Here is a 23268-nt window from a genome sequence, read left to right as displayed (position 1 = left end):
TTCCATTGTGGTTTCCATCTCCCTTCCCATTACCATTGCCATTACCATTTCCATCTCCATTTCCATTACCTTTTCTATCTACCTTTCCGTTTCCATTACCATTTCCGTCTCCATTTCCCTTTCCATTTCCCTTTCCATAACCGTTCCCGTTTCCATTTCCATTGTGGTTTCCATCTCCTTTTCCATTACCATTTCCCTTTCCATTTCCGTTACCGTTTCCATTACCATTGCCATTTCCATTCCCGTTACCTTTTCTATCTACCTTTCCGTTTCCATTACCATTTCCGTCTCCATTTCCATTACCGTTCCCGTTTCCATTTCCATAACCGTTCCCGTTTCCATGGTGGTTTCCATCTCCTTTTCCATTACCATTTCCATTACCATCTACATTTCCGTTACCTTTTCTATCTACTTTTCCGTTTCCATTACCATTTCCGTCTCCATTTCCGTTTCCATTACCGTTTCCATTTCCATAACCGTTCCCGTTACCATTTCCATTGTGGTTTCCATCTCCCTTTCCATTTCCATTACCGTTCCCGTTTCCATTTCCCTTTCCATAACCGTTCCCGTTTCCATTGTGGTTTCCATCTCCCTTTCCATTGCCATTACCATTTCCATCTCCATTTCCGTTGCCTTTTCTATCTACCTTTCCGTTTCCATTACCATTTCCGTCTCCATTTCCATTACCGTTCCCGTTTCCATTTCCCTTTCCATAACCGTTCCCGTTTCCATGGTGGTTTCCATCTCCCTTTCCATTACCATTTCCATTACCATCTCCATTTCCGTTACCTTTTCTATCTACCTTTCCGTTTCCATTACCATTTCCGTCTCCATTTCCATTACCGTTCCCGTTTCCATTTCCCTTTCCATAACCGTTCCCGTTTCCATGGTGGTTTCCATCTCCCTTTCCATTACCATTTCCATTACCATCTCCATTTCCGTTACCTTTTCTATCTACCTTTCCGTTTCCATTACCATTTCCGTTTCCATAACCGTTCCCGTTACCATTTCCATTGTGGTTTCCATCTCCCTTTCCATTTCCATCTCCATTTCCATTACCGTTCCCGTTTCCATTTCCCTTTCCATAACCGTTCCCGTTTCCATTGTGGTTTCCATCTCCCTTTCCATTGCCAATACCATTTCCGTCTCCATTTCCGTTTCCATTACCGTTTCCATTTCCCTTTCCATAACTGTTCCCGTTTCCATTTCCATTGTGGTTTCCATCTCCCTTTCCATTGCCATTACCATTTCCATTACCATTACCATTTCCATTGCATGTTTGGAATTTCATACATGAACAACACTGGGGCAATTTCAGTTTTATCAACTTGAAACCACAACTTCTACAGTAAACCCAGACACGAAAGTATCGGAATCCGGCATACATGCAGGAACTAGTCTTAGGGTAATTTTGATAACCAGCACAAGGTTCCCTACAATGGAAATCATGGTGTCAAACCTTTGTATCGCATGTAATTTCACATTCAATTCATATTTCAATATTGATGTCCATTTCAAATGTATGTAATGCACCGCTTCAACAAGTGGCATAGAAAGAGATGGAGAGGGAGAAAGAGAAATGTGAACAGACAGACAGTTTGGTATACTTTGGTGTTTCGCAAGATGCCGTTGTAACACACTGGCAATTTGGATTAGCCACGTTGCACCATTCCTTTCCAATGTATACCTCAGTGACCAATTTAAATTCGGTCGGACACGTTTCTTCTTGCCCATTGCCATCATAGTAATAGTGATATCTGGTATAAAGAATATCTGTTATTTCTTATCGTTCAGAACAATAAAATGAACAAGGAAAGTAGAGTTTGAATGGGTAGCAACGTTGTAAGATAAAGTGCATGAGACTAAATAAACTATGAAATATAAAGAAACAAAACCACTCTCCTGCTTATGATTTAATTATTGCATTTCCGTATTTTTTATATCGCTGTCTCAAGATTTTCACACGAAAGACAACTGGCATAGTTTCTCATTACACGTGTCAAGAGTTATCAAAGCCGTTAGAAAGCGAGTTCGAACTAGGAACTATCAGGTTCGATGAAGTTCCCTCATTATTGTAACAAGGTTCATATCATACTGAGAAGGTTAAACGTGTTGTCAATTCAATTTCATTTTGGGACATATCCTAGTCTCTTCAAAATACCGATTTGGTTTCAGATAAAATAAATCTAAGACATTACAATTCCATTCTTTAGATTTGTAACATCGTGGTTTAATCGGTTTATCTCCACATCATCAACACATTGATACTTTAAAACTCAGTGCCATTTATTTCAAGTCCCTTCATAGTTCGTTGTCTCGTCCTCAAATTTGGATAACAATCTATAAGCATACTAGTATCAAACGATTATATATGTCGTAGAATTAATTGAGTCATCCTGTCAATGTACAAGACCTAACATAGAAACATTGGATACAGGTCCTACCTGATACATTAACAAGTTTGATTGATTGATTGATTGCATCTTCTTTAACGTCTCACTCGAGAATTTTTCACTCATATGAAGACGTCACCAAGACTGGTGAAGGGCTTCAAATTTAGGCCTTTGCTCGCCGCTTACGGCCATTGAGCAGTGGGGAGTTCTATATAGCGTGCCACACCAACTGTGACACAGGGCATCCGGTTTTAAGGTCATTTCCGAGGACCCGTGACATTCACACCTGATGCCGAGCATTTGGCGATGGAACTGTCACTACCTGTTTTAACGACTTAAATCTGTCGGGGCTGGGATTCGAACCCCGGCCTTCCGCATGCGGGGCGAATTCTCTAACCTTTAGACCACCACGGCGGTTTCACAAGTTTGAATTCAATTAAAAATTTATTATCGATCTACAGAAAGGTGATCCAAAATAGAAAAAAAAATATCGGTCTGAATTTTGCATAACACTGAGTCAAGTGTTTCTCCGAGTACATGTACATAAATACGAAAAACCTACAATTTCTGGGATATCAATCTATTTCGCATGATGCATATACACGACTTGTATTTCCTTGGTAGAAATCCTCAAATTATAATCTTTTGTACGTATTCTATATAGTTTAACACCAGACCAGTTTTATGAATTACGTTGCCCGATAATATCAACCTACATTTTACACTGCATGGATATGCATATTCTTATTCCATTTTTGTATTGAGACTTATGATCTATCTTGTTTCGATGTTAAGATGTAATGAACAATTAACTCATTCACCACATTCATTCCTTAAAAAGCACGGCATTCAGTTGTTAAGCTATTGGTGCCTGGGTTTAAATGCATTTCATATTTCATTATTAGAATTATTTCCCCTGATATGAGAAATACGCTGCGATCTTTCAGAGATTCTTAAAACAAGAATGCCATATCAACGAGGGATGCAATAATGTAATGTTTCATTTAGAATTTTAATTTTACAGGTGGATGGGTGTTTATCCTTAAGCTTATTAAGAAATCTTCAGGTAATTGATATCAAGCAACGTTCAAAAGGTTTTATGCATTGTGATGTTTCTATAATTTTTAAATCAAATACAAATGTACACTGTATAGAAACATATGATGTATAGATATATGGACATTTGCCTATTGGAGTACATCTTATAGGAATATATCATATGATGTATGATGAACATAATCGTCTCTTGTATAAAAAATATGCTGTGCGCCATGTCTGCTCATATTATTTACATCGTTCATGTATGTGCAGTGTACATCGCATATCCTTATGGTATACAATCTTCATGTTGATGTGGTATAATTTTGTAGGTATACAATGCATGTATCTTAAACAATTGATAAGTTGCAATTTCCAATGTAATCCAAATTCCATATACATGTATGACCATAGAGCATGTTTTAACACATCTGAAATATTTCCGACATACAAACTTTACCAAGATATATGTATGGTGCTTCAGAGGAAGATGTTCAAAGATTAGCCCCTTTTATCCTTAATACTAATATAGGACCTTCCTCTGACCCTAAAGATCGAATGGAATTACACCATCTGAGGACGCTTGTACATGAATATATATAATGTATACTTTTTAAAAAATGATTTGCGAAGTGACTTTCGTTATTCCATTATCACCTTCATATGGTGTTTATATCTCTCAACTGATTCGATACGCAAGAACTTGTTCTGCGTATGATCAGTTTTTGAATCGAGACAGGCTACCGACAAACAAGTTGATGGTGCAGGGGTTTCAACAGTTTCGTTTAAAGTCAACATTTCGCAAATTATATGGTTGTTATAACGATCTAGTTTGCCAAATACAATCTATCATTGGGTGAAATGCTGTCTGACGTGTGTCATATTGATTGTTAGACCGTTCTAGGCACACTGATTTTAACTACAGATAATTCCGTTTACCTGTTCAAGATATAGGGCTCACGGCGGGTGTGAGCGGTCGACAGGGGATGCTTGCTTCTCCTAGACACCTGATCCCACCTCTGGTATATCCAGGGGTCCGTGTCTGCCCAACTCTATTTTATATTGCTTATAGGAGTTATGAGATTGATCACTTTTCGTGATCTTCACCTTTCATAAACAAGTCTACACAACAAGGACAACAAGGAATACATCATTTCAAATTCCTATGCAAATTGTTAAATGTAAAACTGAAACCATTCTACGGGGGTCATAGTGTAAAACTACTTAAATATACACTATATGAGCATCTCAATAACACAAATTGTACCCTATAAGGATATCGACATTAAATGAAGATAACGAACAATGCTCAATCTCATAATTCTTATAAAGAATTCAAACTTACGAGTAGGACAAACACAGTTCCATGGACGCATCAGGGATGAGATCAGGTGCTTAGGAAGAGTAAGCATCCCCTGTTGACAAATAACACCCGTCATGAGCCCTGTATCTTGATAAGGTAAACGGAGTAATCCGTAGTTAAAATCAATATGTAAATAACTGCTTAACAATTTGTATGAACCACATCAGACAGCAGTCGACATAATCACCGTTTGTATTTGTAAATGACGTCGTTTTCAGCATTTTGAAAGAATTCCTCTACCGATATATTACTATTTGAAACTTGGAACTTTCTTGGCCCCAAGGTCCATGGTGTAAAGAAAAACATTTGTATCTACATTTCTCAAAAAATACGTGTTTCTTAGTTTGACATACTATACTTTTCTGGATCTTGATGACAAAACAAATCTCCATTGAAGTCTCATCCTAGCTGAGTGGGATCATGACATGACGAAACTTGTCCTTTCATTATGTACCATATAGTCTCGTTGAAAGCAAGGATTCGCATATTGTTTGGTCGTTATAATGATCTAGTTTGCCAATACAAGCTATCTTTCGCTCAAATGCTGTCTGACGTGTTTCATATCAATTGTTAAGCCGTTTTTACACTGATTTTGACTACGGATTACTCTGTTTACCTGATCAAGATATAGGGCTCACGGCGGTTGTGACCGGTCGACAGGAGATGCTTACTCCTTCTAGGCACCTGATCCCGCCTCTCGTCCATGTTTGCCCAACTCTATTTTGTATTCCTTATGGGAATTGTGGGATAGATCACTGTTCGTGATCGTCACCTTTCATTAACAAGGGATTTACAATCTTATCTTATATTTGATAATAAGCAAACAAAATGAAATGAAATAAAAGATCTTTACATCATAAGTATCAAACTAATAAGAAATGTTTTTCTAAATACTCACGGCTTTTCGCATCTTACATGACTGCTCTTCAGAAATTCTTTAACCGCTGGATATGCTTTAAGTGCGTTGTGAACAGTACGTCTAAAATCAATTTAAAATGTATTTTAACATTATGGAAGACTACATGTAATGTTAAGTAACTGTACAAGAAATTTCAATTCTTATGATACCGACAATGCTAGCACTGAATTAATTATTACATATACCATGCATGTGCGGGTTTGTGGGTATCTGAGAAAGAAAGAAAAAAGTGAAAGCACGAAATTCACTCTGCTGCTGTAAAAAAAAAACACCCCAAAGAAACCATACTTTTCTCCATTCAATACAATGACAACAAGAGTACCGCAAACGGTACAATATACGCCCGTCACAGTGAAATTCAACCTGGAAGCATATTGTGCACTCGGAATTGATATAACACACATTCTGAATAGAAAAGCCTTAAAGTGGGTCATGGTGCACCAATCCACCTGACATGTGAACTGATTATGTATTAAATTTTCACTGAGAGTGACGTTGTGACAAAATGTTGGTGCAATATCTATTTATGATGATAAAAATTTGATCTACTTTTAGCCCTAAAGTAGGTCATGATGCACCAATTAGATTGAAATGTGGACTGATTATGTATTTCTCTGAAAGGGAGGTTATGACTAAATTTCATAGCAATACCTGTGACCATACCAAAAAAAATCTGGAAAACTGTCTGACCTACTTCTACCCCTAAAGAACTGTAGGTCGTAATGTACGAATCCAGCTGAAATGTTAAATGCACTTGTCTTCTTCAGAGAGGACGCCTTCGACTAAATATCAGGACAATATCTGTATCCGTAATGAAACAAGCTCAGAAAACTGTCTGACCTATTTTTAGTCCAAAAGTAGGTCAAGGATGGACTAAAATGCAATCTGAACTTGTATTCCTCTAAGAGGAAGCCTTTGACTAAATATTAGGGCAATATCTGTATCCATAATGAAAAAAAGCCTGGAAAACCGTTTAACCTATTTTTCCAAAAAGTAGGTCAAGAATGGACCAATCCAACTGAAATGCAAACTGAACTTGTATTCCTCTGAGAGGAAGCCTTTGATTAAATATCAGGGCAATAGCTGTATCCGTAATGAAAAAAGCCCGGAAAACTGTTTGACCTATTTTTTCAAAAAGTAGGTCAAGAATGGACCAATCCAACTGAAATGCAAACTGAACTTGTATTCCTCTGAGAGGAAGCCTTTGATTAAATATCAGGGCAATAGCTGTATCCGTAATGAAAAAAGCCCGGAAAACTGTTTGACCTATTTTTTCAAAAAGTAGGTCAAGGATGGACCAATCCAGCTGAAATGCAAACTGAACTTGTATTCCTCCAAGAGGAAGCCTTTGATTAAAAATCAGAGCAGTATCTGTATCCGTAATGAAAAAAGCCCGAAAAACTGTTTGACCTATTTTTTTCAAAAGTAGGTCAAGGATGGACCAATCCAGCTGAAAGGCAAACTGAACTTGTATTCCTCCGAGAGAAAGCCTATGACTAAATAGCAGGGCTATATCTGTATCCATAATATAAAAAAAAAAACAGCCCGGAAAACTATTTGACCTACTTTTAGTTCTAATGTAGGTCACGGACGGACGGACCAATCCAACTGAAATGCAAACTGAACTCGTATTCCTCTGAAAGGAAGCTTTTGTATAAATTTCAGAGCAATATCTGTATCTGTAACGAAAATAAGTCCGGAAAACTGTTTAACCTACTTATAGCCCTAAAGTAGGTCAAGGATAGACCAATCCAGTTGAAATGCAAACTCACTCTTATAATTCTTGAGGGAGATATTGTGACCAAATTTCAAAGTTGTACATGCATCCGTTACGGAAAAAAGTCCGGAAAACATGACCCGGGACGGACGGACGAGGAGCCAAGCCAGCCAGCCGGACAGACACACAGACAGCGCCATAACATAATACGTCCCGTTTAATGACGGGTGTATAAAATTATGAATTTATATTGATACTTGCTTGATTTCTGACGACTGATATCCGTAACCAACAGGCAATGTGTATTTTTTTGGATAACCTTTATAATAACAATCATCCTTTTTATTGTATCCTCCGTCTCGATATTTATAATCGCCTGGCGATGGAGCCGCGCTAGCAACGATCGTCAAGGTCAATGTCACGGCAACAATCATCAAAGACAAACGCATGATTCACAGCCTAGAACGAGGACGAAAGCATGCAAGTTAGGCACAAAACAATAGTGGATCTGATTATTTCATAACCATACTTGTCTAAATTTTAACCAACTGAGGCATATGTAGGAGTAATCCACTCATTTGATGTATTGAGAACTCCTTTTCATAATCACTTTGAAACTCATGCTCACATGATCGAATAATAAAACTTACATATGGAGTTTTCTTGTTTTTCATTTTCTATGAAATTTTCTTTCGTAAACTAAAACATGTGAAAAGTTACATGAAATTATGACAAATATGTGGCGATCAAATCGGACGATTTAATGGTATTAACAATTAGTTATCGTGATTTAATGGTATTAACAATTAGTTATCGTGATTTAATGGTATTAACAATTAGTTATCGTGATTTAATGGTATTAACAATTAGTTATCGTGGTTACTGACGTCAGTTCTTGTAATAATCTCACCGTATTTTCATACACTTGTTACTGAAAACAACATTTAAAACAATACATATGCATAATTCAAAAATCGAAATTGACAAAGTTTCTACATAGTTAAACCGCCACCGTAGGACTATTGGTGAACCATTCGTCTTGTTTCAAAGACCAGCCGAATCAAATCACGGGTAGCGGCATGTGAAGACAGACTAACCCATTCATCATGAATTCATGCACGTGCGAATTGACGGTCATGCACGGTATCTAAGAATGCATTCTTATGGCAAAGGGATGCCGCCAAACAGGTATTGATACTATTAAAATGTGTTAAAACATTTAACAGCCATGTATTAACATACATTTTCCAATGTTCAGTGTCAAAACCGAATGTTTGTATGTATATATGTATGTATGTATGCATGCATACACGAGGGTATTTTTTGTATATTTCAAAAACCCGAAACGATTTTACTGATATTATTTTCAACTTCACCAATACGTTTAATTTTTCATCAAAATATATGCTCTACTAATTGGTTCTATAGAATGGGTTTTTTTTTCTCTCTTTTATTTACAATATATACACATATCAAAACAAATATTAATCATTAGATTTTTCTGTCACATTACATGTAAAACTTATACGGTATCAATTCTGATGCACCAGATCCGCATTTCGACAAATAATGTCTCTTCAGTGATGCTCAAGCCGAAATATTGGAAATCCGAAATAACAATAAACTTGTAAGAATTTAAAAAACAACAACAAAAAACAGAGTGCCAAAGACTGGAGTCAAATTTGTCGAAGGATCAGTTCGCATTCATGAGGGAGATAATCCTTAATTTTGAAATGATTTTCTAAATTTTATCACAGCAATTAAATGTACATCCGTATTTTCAAGCTAGTAACGATGTACTTAGCTACTGGGCTGTAGAGACCCTCGGGGACTAACAGTCCACCAGCAGATGCCTCGACCCAATGGTCGTATTGTAAGACTTATACGGTTCCAATTTTTATGCACCAGATGCGCATTTCGACAAATAATGTCTCTTCAGTGATGTTCAAGCCGAAATATTGGAAATCCAAAATAATAATAAACTTGTGAGAACTAAACAAAAAATCAGAGTGCCAAAGACTGAAGTGAAATTCGTGTAAGGAAAGACACATGAAAGTATTTAATTCATATTGCATCACTATAGCTTAGACATTATACCTCAGAAAATAATGTTCGCGATAAATCATTACACGTAAATGGTATATCAAATAATGTGCGATGAAAATCATGTACTAAATAAATTGATACATTATATGAAAACTATCTAGGTACGGTATGAAATAATGTACTATTAAAGACAGTTACTGGCGTCCAGATAAAAATCATTTATAGTTTCATTCGCTTTTCTTAAGACATTGTTTCGCGTGGAGAGACAATATTTCAAAATCATTCGAAGGTTTTCTTTAGATATACATGTATTAACATTGTTGAATTTACATTTCATTTTGTATTTATAAATTGTGAAAGAAATAAGGGATATAATGTTATTCAATCTAGTTGTTTTTTACTTACTTCATTGTAAAATCCCAATACTATGTTTTCCAAGTAATATCAAATTTCAAGAAATTCCCATTTCTTCCATGCATTTCTTGTAAGTTTACATTTGAATAAAAGGCACTCAGTGGCTTCTACAATTTGACAAAATTCAACTTCATCTCTATTATGAATTCTGTCGAAGATTATGCCAGACTATCGGCTAAATATGAAAAAGAACTTAATACATTGTCAGAATGGATTGAAAGTATAAGAGGAATATCAAAATCTAGCATTAGACAAATCAAAACAAAAGTACGTACCATCTATCCTTCTGTGTTTAGTAAACCAGAAGTGATAAAAGAACTAGATATATTACATGAGAAATATGTTTTGGTTCCAGCTGACAAAGCTTGTAACAACATTGTCTTTGTAAGGCTCATTATTACAACTGTATTTTAAACGAACTTGGCATTAATTCCACTTTTGGTAATCGTACTTATACTCCAACTTCCCTTTCGAAAGATGAAATTCTTCAAAACCATGCTTCAGTTTTAGACACATTTAATATCCCAGTCAATGGGTCTGATAAATATGAGTTACCGTACCTATACTGGATTCCTAAACTTCATAAAAACCCTTACAAAGATGCATTGCAGGATCCATTAAATGTTCTACTAAGCCCCTATCTTTGCTCCTTACGAAAATATTAACAACTGTGAAGGAGAAACTTCAAACTTACTGTGCGACTACATAATTATGCCAGAAGTGGTATAAATAAAATGTGGATTCTAAAAAATTCTAAAGAACTTTTAGTAAACTTGAAATCGCAAAACGTTTCTCAAATCAACAACATTAAAACGAATGACTTTTCAACACTTTACACGGTAAATACAAGACTAGACTTTTTGACATCATAGACAGTTGCTTCTTCAACAAAAATGGACAACGGAAATATTCAGTTGATGGATATAAACACTATACGCAAGTGATAATGGAATATTGCTACATAAATATGGGAAATTGTCGATGAAAAAGCTGAAATCATCCCGTTTGTCATAAAGTTGTTAGTTTGCTTTTAATATCTATTTCAAATAAAATACCTAAGTATGAAACAGAAGTGGACGACTCTGTGGTGTTCTTTATCTCGAACTCACAGGGATATGTCAAATCGACATTTGAGTGAAATTTATTATTGTTAATAGATAATACGTCGTCAATATATCTAAATGTCGAATCGAAGGCCACAGTAAGAGATTTTGTCTTCTCACGTAGTTAATTTTCGTCTTTTGCAAACACTTAATTTTTCCCCCAGTTTTCCTAATTTACTTATCCAGTTTTTTCATAACACTTGTTTTTATCATGTCCAAGATACACTCCAATGTAAAACTTATACGGTGATTTGACATATGTATATATTTCAATTTTACTCCTTGAATATAATGATATTCAGAGAAGGTGTTGATATATTAACCAGTCAATAGGCATTATTTTTTAAAATCTAAATTCAGTTTAGGTCCTGCACAATCTATTAGATTAGATTGGGTCCTGCAACGTTGCTAATTTTATTTATTGCTTTCTTCAGTGAATTTGTTCGCTTAACAAATTTGCAGTCGTTTGCATGTTGTATGATTTTAAGATTTGAATTATCCTTTCCATTTAAAATCAAACTACATACAATATCATCATTCTCATGTATAAAGTTTTGGAAAATTTAATTTTGGTAATATGTTTACTAGAATGATAAAAACGCTTTACAAAAAACCCATATTCAAAATTCTTAATAACGGATGGTTATCAAAGTCATGCTCGATGCAAAGAGGCATAAGGCAAGGATGTCCTGTATCAGCTCTACTTTTTAAATTTTGTCTTAGAAATACTAGCAATCAAAATTAGATGAAATTATATTCAACGGAGTCAAACGTTTTCTCAAAATCAAGAAAGAGTAATATGCCATCTTATGCCAGATGAGATTAGGGCAACAATCTTTTAATCTGCATTTGTTAGATTATTTTCGCTATATTCGCGATTATATTAACAATCGCGAAAATAAAACCGTCACAAACTGTTGTTCAAAGTATATGGGGTTACGAGTTCATACATGAGAAGTGGTTTATCCGCGAAATTTAAACCATCGTAAAATATGGAACGATAAAAATCGCGAAATCTTAGCCCTATTAAGTATGTAAAGAACGGTCTAACAAGTGGTATGAAACAGGTGAGACAATATTCAAACTAAAACTAATGACGAGTTGTATTTGTAAATTGGAGCGTTATAACGACTTTCGAATTTGGAAAATGCTGATTTCGAACGAGATTGTTGAAACCCCCATCATTGTCAGCAGCCTACCTCGATTTAAACACAGATCATACCCAAAACATTTTCGTGTGTGAAATGATTTTTAAATACTCCATCAGGTTGTTTATATTCTTGGAGTATGAGAACAATGCACAGTAATTTACACAATTGTCAATTTTGTGTCACCCTCTTCGAACACAAATGCATACAATGAAACACTAAACGTCACTTAGATATTAGTTTATTTTTTGGAAAACACACGAGGGTAGGAACTGAAACGCTCCACGCTGACATATCATTCATGAGGAGCTTCAAGAAAAATATGTCGGCGTGAAGTGTTACAGTTAATATTCTCTTGTATTTTCAAATCTATTAATCTATTTCTTATATTTAGATTTTACTTATTTCTGTCGGAATTGCTAGTTGAAAAAATATACATACTACATGTATTTACTTTTCTACTGTAAATAGATCACAAACAGAAACATTGGAAATGTAAATATTCAAGCCTGAAAGCATCATTTGGAATTTCGGAGGTATATTAGAACAAGAGAAAATCTAAAATCCACCTGATCTTGTAATCTGAGCGATGGTGCTTGCGACTCAAGTTTGAAGTCCACTCATATCAATAGTACCGATCCGTAACTCTTGGTTGGCTACAGACTCCGGTTATCGAAGAAGTTTCGCATGATTTACATCTCGAACATTATCTAGTGTTACATTCATCTATGGATCGCTAATGGGCCTAGCGAGTTATATCAGTAATCTAACTTGGAAATAATCAACGTTTTCAGCATTAAATTGTTTGTATAAGAGAATAATAGCAAGATGTTTTATAATTGCATTACATGTTTTAGAAATAGGGGGTTCATATGAAAATAATTTCGGTAGCTAATAAATCTTGTGCTCTGATAAAGCAAGACGTAAACCATAATTTTGACGAATTTTGAAAACATCTTAACTGAAATTTTTTAATACTCTATAAGAAGTAATTCAAATTTAACGTTGTAATACATGCATATAATTCCAATGTTTCTGGAAAGAATTGCAACTGTGTACCTAATCGTATCGTTCTTCACAGGGTGTCGGTATGAAATTCGCTTTTATTTACATAATGTTTCTAGTACTGTACGAAACCAATCTGTATAGACAAAAACATTCTTTGACTGATATTTTGGTTAAAGTGCTGAAAAGATACTTGCAATTTTTTTTTTGAATGTAAACTTTCACTGTACGATTTTGAAATAATACGATTAAAATAAAAATCTCCACATTCTTTTGCAATTAACAAAAAATAAGACTGTGATATAATGAGTGCACAACATCAAAAATACGTAAAACATGAGCAACGATTTTGATTGTTTGCATCAAGCTAAGAAGAATGCTTTATCTTTACTAAAATAATGACAAATGATACACTTTTGAAAATAATCTAACCTCAGAAGTACACCTTTCTTCTCTGTCTAGGTTTTCCTGCTGGGGCTGAATGTTTGCGATTTGCTACCTTCTTTATATTTGCTATCAGGAATTCATACGTAAAAAAGGAAACCGGTGATTTCATGCATTACATAAATCTTGATCTCATGAAAACATTACGATGATAGATATCTCAAAATATATAGGTGAAAGGTGAAAGGTGAAAACAACGAACAACGACCAATCTCATAACTCCTATAAGGAATACAAAATAGAGAGTGGGGCAAACACGGACCGCTGGATACTCCATACATGTAAGTGGGATCAGGTGCTCAGGAGGAACAAACATCCCCTTACCGACCGGTTACACATCTGTTCTAGATATTTGATTTTCAAAACAAAACAAGTGCATTTGACAAAAGATCTAACCGATAAGGCATTTCAATCACTTTAAAGGGGCATGGACACGATTGAGCTGAAAATTTTATTTTGCCATTTTTATTGTTCACAATGCTTAACTAAAGTGTTTCTAATGGTCAACCAAAATTTGAATATCAGTTTTTGAGTTACAAGTGAGTTACTTTGTGTAACTTCAGCTTTATAATGAACTCTATTGCGCTGGCCTATTTTGCGTCTACTAGCATTATTCAACACACGTAAACAAAGGGCACATAGACGTATGGTTACAAACTATTCAACAGTTAAATAAAAACCTTTAAGAACTAGATGGGGATAAGGAGTATTCAATTTTGATAATATCAATGAAGTTTGTTCTAACTTCACTAGGGTCTATAAACACCATGTTGACAAAAATATACCAAGAAAAACTGTTGTTATTCGTCCTTCTGACAAACCGTTTATGAATAATGCTAGTAGACGCAAAATAGGCCAGCGCAATAGAGTTTTTATACAGTATCAGCAAACTTGCACATAAATACTATGTACTAAGTTTGGCCCCACTCTGGGATCAGAACCTCTACCCCTGGGATCATCAAATTTACAATTTTGGTAAATGACTACCAGCTCTTTCTAAATATCTATTTAGGTTCAATTTAGTATCAATAACACTAAAGAAGACGTTATTTAAGTATTTTGCACTTAAACTCTATATAGTAAGTTTAGCCCCACCCTGGGGTCAGAACCCCAACCTCGGGGATCATGAAATTTACAATTTTGGTTAAGGCCTACCTGCGCTACATCACTATGGATTTAGTTTATCTTTAACATGAGCGAATGTAGAGAAGAAGATTTTTCAAAATTGGTCAATTTTGGGCAGTTTTTGCCCCGCCTCTAGGGCCCCAGAGGTACAGAAATCTTAAAATTTAAAATTTTATGTCCCCCTTACTCCAAAAATACTTCATACCAAACTTGATAGTTATCAAGAAGAAGTTAAAAATTTCTATTGTTCACACATTTAATAACTGACCATTTTGGCCCCACCCTGATACCAAAACCACTACCCCTGGGATCATCAAATTTACAATTTTCGTAAAAGACTACTTGCTCTTTCTAAATATCCATTTAGTTTCAATCTAGTATTAATAGGACTAAAGGAGATGTTATTTAAGTGTTTTACACATGAACACTATATACTAAGTTTCGCTACAATCGCCCTTTGGGATTGTGAAATTTACAATTTTGGCAGAGATCTTCTTGCTCTAATCACTATGCATTTAGTTTTTCTTACACATGTGTGGTTCTAGAGAAGAATAATTTTGAAAATTAGTCAATTTTGGGCAGTTTTTGCCTCTCCCCAAGGGCCAAAGATGCTTCATACCAAATTTGAAAAGAATTGGAATGATAGTTATCAAGAAGAAGTTTAAAATTTCTATTCTTCAAACATTTAATAACTGACCATTTTTATGCCCACCTTGATACAAAAAAAACCTACCCCTGGGATCATCAGATTTACAATTTTGGTAAAGGACTACTTGCTCTTTCCAAATATCCATTTAGTTTCAATTTAGTATCAATAGCACTAAAGAAGATGTTATTGAAGTGTTTTACACATGAACACTATAAACTAAGTTTGGCCCAGCCCTGGGGTCAAACCCCCTGCCCCGGGGATCATGAAATTTACAATTTTTGTAGAGGCCTTCCTGCTCTACATCACTATGCTTTTTCACACTTAAGTGCAAGTGATATTCTTGTCAAAATAACTAACAGATATTCTATTACCACATGAGGTTAAAATCCTTTCGGGGATAGTGAAATCAGTGAATAACAAAAATGTAGATGAAAGATGAAGATAACGAACAATGATCAATCTCATAACCCCTATAAGCAATACAAAATAGAGAGTTGGGCAAACACGGACCCCTGAATATACCAGAGGTAGGATCAGGCGTCTAGGAGGAGTAAGCATGCCCCTGTCGACCGGCCACACCCGCCGTGAGCCCTATATCTTGATAAAGTAAAAAGAGTTATCCGTTGTCAAAATTGGTGTGTCAAGAACAGCCTAACAATCGGTATGTAACACCGTATGAAGGTGATAATGGAAAATTACTACATAAATATGGGAAGTTGACGCTGGAGAAGCTGAAATCATCCAGTTTGTCATCAGGTTGAGTTGTTCGTTTGTCGTTAATATCTACTTTCAATAAAATATCTAAGTATGCAATAGAAGTGGACGACGCTGTAGTTTCTTTTATTTCGAGCTCACAGGGATATATCGAATCGACATAGGAATGAAAGTTATTATAGATAAAACTTCGTCGATACATCTAAATGTCGAATTGAAGGCTACAGCAAGAGATTTATTCTTCTCACGTAGAAGTTTCTGAATAAATTCTGCTTCATAAGAATATCAAAACAGGTTGGCTAACAAAGGATCAAAATTCGTGTCTATGGGAATTCCAACAAGCTGTTGGAAGACCCGATCACCAAAGACCACGAAGATATTGTCAATGAGGAACTGTAGCATATTTTTTATTTCAACTTCAGAGTACTTGTGCGTGGAATCAGAGTTGTGTTTAACAAAGTAATTTTTTGGATGACTTATCACTAGATATGAATTTTTCTGTTTTCCATTTTTGTTGAGGAAGCAACAGTCTATGATGTCAAAAAGTCTAGTCTTTAATTCATCGTGAGGAATTCTCGTGTAAAGTGTTGATAAGTCATAGGTTTTGATGTTGATCTGAGAAAACTTTTGCGATTTCAAGTTAACTAAAAGTTCTTTAGAATGTTTGGAATGCACATTTGATTTACACCAATTCTGGCATATGTAGTCGCACAGTAAGTTTGAAATTTCTCCTTCAACTATGTTAATATTTTCGTGAGGAGCAAAGTAGGGGGGGGGGGCATGGTAGAGCACTTACTGGATCCAGCGATGTATCTTTGTAAGGGTTTTTATGTAGTTTAGGAATCCAGTACATGCACGGTAACTCATATTCATTCGACCCATTGACTGGGTATTAAATATGCCTAAAACTGAAGCATGGTTTTGAAAAATTTCATCTTTTGAAATGGCAGTTGTAGTATAAATACGATTACCAAAAGTGGCGTAAATGCCAAGTTCGCTTAAAATACAGTTGTAATAATGAGCCTTACAAACAAAGACAATGTTGTTACAAGCTTTGTCAACTGGAACCAAGACATATTTCTCATATAACCTGCCTAATTCTCTTTATCACTTCTGGTTTACTAACAGAAGTATAGATGGTACGTACTTTTGTTTTAATATGTCTAATGCGGGAGTTTAATATTCCTCTTATACTTTTAATCCATTCTGACAATGTATCTAGTTCTTCTTTTCTTTTCTTTTTTCATATTTGGCCCATCGTTTGGCATAGTTCTCGACAAAATTCATAATAGAGATGAAGTTCTGTCGCCAATTGAAAGACCGAGGTTCTCTGTATTTAGAACCTTCTGGAACAAGTGATTTGAGGTCCTCATTTTCAACTATATCAACCTCACCCGTAATGACATGTCCAGCTGGACTATAGTTGAAAGAAGGTGAAGAACAAGAACACATAAGTGAATTAAGTATAAGATGGTCTATACCTAGGCACCGCAAACTTTGTTTTATAATTATTTTTTGGGGGATGGAATAGTACTATAGTAGAGGTATTTTTGTATAAGTATACTCTTACGTACAAGTTTTCAAATTCGTCTTCATAGGAATGCAGTTACACATATTAACACGTGTGTTAGAGAGTGTATTCATTATACCTTTAGTCTATATACAATGTACTAGGTAGTGTAATTGTTGTTGCCAATATTTTACAGAATAGCTAAATGCATACATATACTATGATTTATTATAGGGCCTTGGTTACTATACATGTTTATAGATCTGATCATTCAAAAGAGAAGAATAGGAACGAACTCATTTTGATATTCGAAATCTTGAGTCTGTAAGTTCTTGATCAGCAATATGTAAAACTTATACGGTACCAATTTTGATATATATCGAATCAACCGAGACGATGACATATTGTTTGTGCTGATTATTATGATATGTTAAGAAATTTTAATTAATCTAATGACCAAGGTTATGTTATTATTGAATAAATGTATGAAAAAATCTCAACAGCCTGCTTGACAAGCACAATGACATAACATTACAAAACCTGAGTGAGAATCGTCAGCCTAACGTAGGTCTAACGTTTTGTTGTATTTCTACGTTTTTGTGAGTGGAATGAAATGATTTTAAAGCATATAAATAACCGAGAATTATATGAATCCACCTCTCTCCTTCAAACGGGATGAAATGATAACTCTTTTAGAGTAATCTAACAAAAATTCAACAAGGATTTTCTCTAAAGCGTTTGCAGTTGCCTTCTTTCTTTACTTTCTTTGTCCGAGTCTCCGTTGTTGCTATGACGTAATCATGATGGGTGGAGTTTATGCTGCGGCTGTGAATCAGTGTATCTCTATATCATTGGTTCATTGATCAAACACCGTCATGCTCCCATCAATTTCGTGAGTCCACAATGGAAGCTACACCGACATTTTCCTAAGATAATGTAAAGTGTAAATGATGAATAGCTAATTAGTTCAATATAATGTTGGGGTTGTTTAGATTTTCCTTTTTGTTCTTGAAAATGTGATATTTGTAAACAATTAATCATTGACCATTATAAACTTCAGACGGTAAGTTTTGAAGTATTGAATTGCCCCAATATCCCTGGTGTATCAATGCATCCTCTTTTTTTTTTTGCCCTACTCTCCATTTTGTATTCTTTATAGGATTGATTGATGTTTTCATAGTTTGATATTTATCATATTTTATTCATTTATGCTGATAGTTTTACCTCAGTATGTTCAAAGCACCATGTAATTTAATATAGCTTTTATCTTTGTAAGTAAGCGCTTTTTCTAAATGAATGCACATGTCGTATATTTTCCCTTGTCTAAATGTGATTGATATGTAAATTTAAGAATAAAATGAAATCCTTGGCGTTTCAGATGATATAAATATTGATAGTTTACATGAAAAATACACATTAAATCAATCTTGATTTTGTAATACTTTGTGCTATGCGAATGGTAATTCAATTTGAATAGATGAAGCTTGATATTTTTATGAAACAGCAACTGTATCAGATGATAAAACCAATAATGAAGATATGACTAATCCAGGATATGTTTTGTGTCACTTCAGGAAACGATTTAAGGATTGTGGTGTTTTTATTTGATAAGGTATCACCTACATATGGTGTTTATGTCCCCCGATTGATTGGATATGCAGGAGCTTGTTCAGTGTATGATCATTTTTTCAAACTCTCTGGAGGCTATTGAAAAACAAGTTGATGTTACAGGGGTTTCAGGAATTTCTTTTAAAGTCAGCATTTCATAAATATTTTGGTGGTTATAACTATCTACCTTCTAGTAAGTCAAGTGTTGCCTAACATATTTGATACCAATTGTTAGGTCGTTCTTTATGACTACGGATTACTCCGTTTACCTTATCAAGATATAGAGTTCACGGCATGTGATGCTTACTCTCCCTAGGCACCTGATCCCACCACACCCAACCCAACTCTCTATTTTGTATTCCTTATAGGAGTTGTGAGATTGATCACTCTTCCTTATATTCGCCTTTCATTGAATACTTACAAGAGGTGATGGAAACGTTTGTTTAATTGCAGAATTTAAAGAGCAAACAGTAAATGAATTGACACCAAGTTATGGTCTAATGATTCATACTTGAAAACTGTTGAATCTTAATTTTATTAATGTATATTTTATTAATTTTGAAAGAAAAAAGTAGGTACATTCACACAATAAAAAGTAATGAAATTGTTCAATATTGTATGCATTTTAAAAAATACATATATATTTCAAAGATCATATTTATTAAAAGCACTGCAAAAAGCATCCTAATGAAAGGTGAATATAACGAACAGTGATCAATCTTACAACTCCTATAAGCAATACAAGAAAGAGAATTGGGCAAACAACCCGCTTTGAGCCCAATATCTTGATCGGGTGAACGGAGTTATCCGCAGTCAAAATTAATGTGCTAACGGCCTAACAATCGGTATGAAACCAGTCAGACAGCATCTGACCGTATGACAGGTTGTATTGGCAAACTAGATTGTTATAACGACCATCGAATATCCGAAATACTGACTTTAAACATTATTTATAATGAATCTGTATGAAGAGACTAATACGGACAGGAGATTTTAAGCATAAATCCTTCTACTGGATTGTTGTAAACCAAAGTGTTATGGTAGCAAATATAATACTGTCAGTAGATCAAGTTTTAAGCGTTTTTGATATCCTCGAGATTTACATCAGAAATTTTACATGACTTAATGGAAAATTTCGTACAATCTTTCATTTCAAGAGTTCTAAACCTTTAATGATTGTGATCATTATATTCCTATTATTAAAATAAACGGAATTGCTAATAAATGACATTAATTCCGTGGGGATCCGGGTTAGAATAGGTCCTCAGTGCCCCTTGTTTGTCATTAGAGGCGACTAAATGGGGCGGTCCTATGGATGAGACCGCAAAATCCGAGGACCCCTGTCACAGCAGGTGTGACACGATAAAGATCCCTTCCTGCTCAATGGCTATAAGCGCCGAGCATATGCCTAAATTTTGCAGCCCTTCACCGGCAGTGGTGACGTCTCCATATGAGAGAAACATTCTCGAGTGGGACGTTAAGCAATATCAAATCAAATCAACATTAATGTTTTTATGCTTGATTTCATTTGTATACATAAACGAATTTCTTCCGCCTTAGAGATTGTTTGAACTTTGAAAATATTATGGATGAAATAGACGCTGGTTGAAAAACCTCTTAGTTTGTACCACTGATGAGGCAAACAAATGCATGGAAAATTTGGAAAAGCCCCAATTAGATTGTTCAAAATATTTACCAGTGGCGGATTCATGATTTGTTGGAAGATGACCCATTAGGCTTGGGTCTCCAGAGTTTAGTGACTTTTAAGGTTATTTTGACGGTAAGAGGGTCTCCAGGGTTTAGTGACTTTTAAGGTTATTTTGACGGTAAGAGGGTCTCCAGGGTTTAGTGACTTTTAAGGTTATTTTGACGGTAAGATCAATAAATAACAACAAATAATTCATGTGTTTATCTGAATGTCAAAACTTATACTTTAGCTGTACGATTGGTTTTTTTAATTTATTTTTTGGTTACAAAAAATCGGAGGGTGAGTTCCCGTTTAAATCCGATGCTGTATACATTTATGCACAGCTTATACTAATACTATGCAGTTACATGTATGAGCACATGTTCTAGAGAGTGTATTGAATACAATTATTCGTAATACACTTTGTCTATATACTAGGTAGTGTAATTGTTGCTGCTAGTATTTTACAGAATAGTTAAATACAGACACATGGTGTGATTTATTATGGGGCCTGGGTTACTATAAATGTGTATCAATTGATCTAATTATTCTAAAGAGGATAATCGGAACTAACTCATTTTATGGCAAGCCCTTTTACTATTTATTCGTAAAATAAGATCTCTTTAATGAGAGAGATATCTCTATTGGTTAAAGAGATATCTCTGTAAGTTAGAGATACATGTATATCTTTTTACGCTAGAGAGATATCTCTTTAAGGTAGCTCCATCCTCATGAGAATTATCAATACTAATGGTTAAAAGTGGAAAAACTTTATTAATTTCCACTCAATATAGTTTAATTAATAACCAAAGAAAATGCATATGTTGCCACCTTTTTAAAGATGTCAGACATACAAAAACAGAAGTACACATCAACATAATAAAATCACACATTTTCGTTAAACAGAATAATATAAATTGATAAAAACTTGTTGAAATGACAAAATCTAAATACATATATCAACAGTTAAAAAAAACCCTGCTAATTCATAAATATGTATAGATTGATTGTGGATATTAGGGAAACCAATGTATAATAGACATCCAGTGAAGAAAATTTCAGCATAGGAGTTATTGCCCTTGACAACATTTTTAAAATCATAATTAATTGATTATCAATGGGAAATATAAACTTTTTCAGTATTAATAGTTTACCAGATTTTTTTATTTTATATCCTGTGAATGAAATTCCTCAGAAAGATATATTTCTATCATCCGCAAAGTTTAATTAATTAAGATTTTTGCAAAAACCTATGACATCACATGAGGATCGATCAACCTTAACCAAAAGAGATATCTCTTTTGTTTAAAGAGATATCTCTTTAAACAAATGAGATATCTCTTTACGCTTGGGAGATATTCAAAATCTTTAAAATAAGAGATATCTCTTTAATTTAAAGAGATATCTTATTTTTCGAATAAATAGTAAAAGGGCTTGCCATACATTTTCATATTCAAAATCTCCAGTCTGTAAGTTCTTGATCAGCAATATGCAAGGTGTAGATTTCATACATTTATTTAATAATCACATTCCTTGGTCAGTAGATTGATTAAAATTTCTTAACGTATCGTAATGATCAACATAAGCAAAATGTCACCGTTTTGGTTAATTCCACCTCTGGTGTGTCCAGGGGTCCGTATTTGCCCAATTATCTATTTTGTATTGTTTATAGGAGTTATGAAATTGATCACTGTTCGTTATCTTCACCTTTCATGTTCGTAAAAAACCATATGGTACATGTGTGTACATCATTAACCATACTCATTCCATAATAGTGATGACCAAAAATCGTTTAGCATCAGTGAAATCACATTGCTTATAGGAGTTATGAGATTGATCACTGTTCGTTATCTTCATCTTACATTGACACGACTAGCAGTATTGACTGCTGTGATTGGTGCGCGGAAATCACCTCTTAGACGAACTGGGATTCAATCAAGTCGTACATTGGAGTGATAGTCGAATAGTAACAGTCAAATCGAACACTAGTAAAACTGAAATATACAACAAAGAAGTATATACTCACAAGTTCAAATCCAGCTAATGTCCCAACATGAGGGATATCTCCCACAGAATTACATGACAGTAAACTTTGGTTAAAAGAACCTAACTGGATTACAGACAAATCACATTGGCCAATATGGAAGTTCCGAAATATCAGCTCTTCTGTGATGGAGGTACGTTCAGTATTCTGTTGAACGCTTGGATGGGTACAAGATGTATACATATATTATAGACTAGCTATGTAAATAAGAATAAAAGTTATGAAAGCGTAAATTCTGTTTATATCAGCCGTTGGCATACATTAAACTGACCATATGGAGAATAAAATTTGTTCGAATTAGGCCATTAAATTAAATATGAATTGATTTTTTTATTTCCTTT

The 23268-nt window shown here is 34.7% G+C and overlaps 1 protein-coding gene across 1 annotated transcript in view; it reads right to left on the bottom strand.

Moving 5' to 3' along the window:
• Positions 1-6153, bottom strand: part of LOC125669088 (uncharacterized) — a 7498-nt gene extending 1345 nt beyond the window's left edge. Inside the window, exons 1-3 of the mRNA XM_056163402.1 lie at positions 5693-6153; positions 1608-1757; positions 1-1433 (exon numbers count right to left, since the gene is read on the bottom strand). The exon at positions 1-1433 is cut by the window's left edge and continues 1345 nt beyond it. Of these exons, the coding sequence (XP_056019377.1) occupies positions 1-1387 (1387 nt within the window). The 5' untranslated portion in view covers positions 1388-1433; positions 1608-1757; positions 5693-6153. The remainder of the gene's footprint in view (positions 1434-1607; positions 1758-5692) is intronic.
• Between the last annotated feature and the right edge of the window lie 17115 nt (positions 6154-23268).

The sequence above is a fragment of the Ostrea edulis genome, chromosome 4 (genome assembly GCF_947568905.1).
Source record: "Ostrea edulis chromosome 4, xbOstEdul1.1, whole genome shotgun sequence".
NCBI classification, from domain to species: Eukaryota; Metazoa; Mollusca; class Bivalvia; order Ostreida; family Ostreidae; genus Ostrea; species Ostrea edulis.
This window is presented reverse-complemented; position numbering and strand designations above follow the sequence as displayed.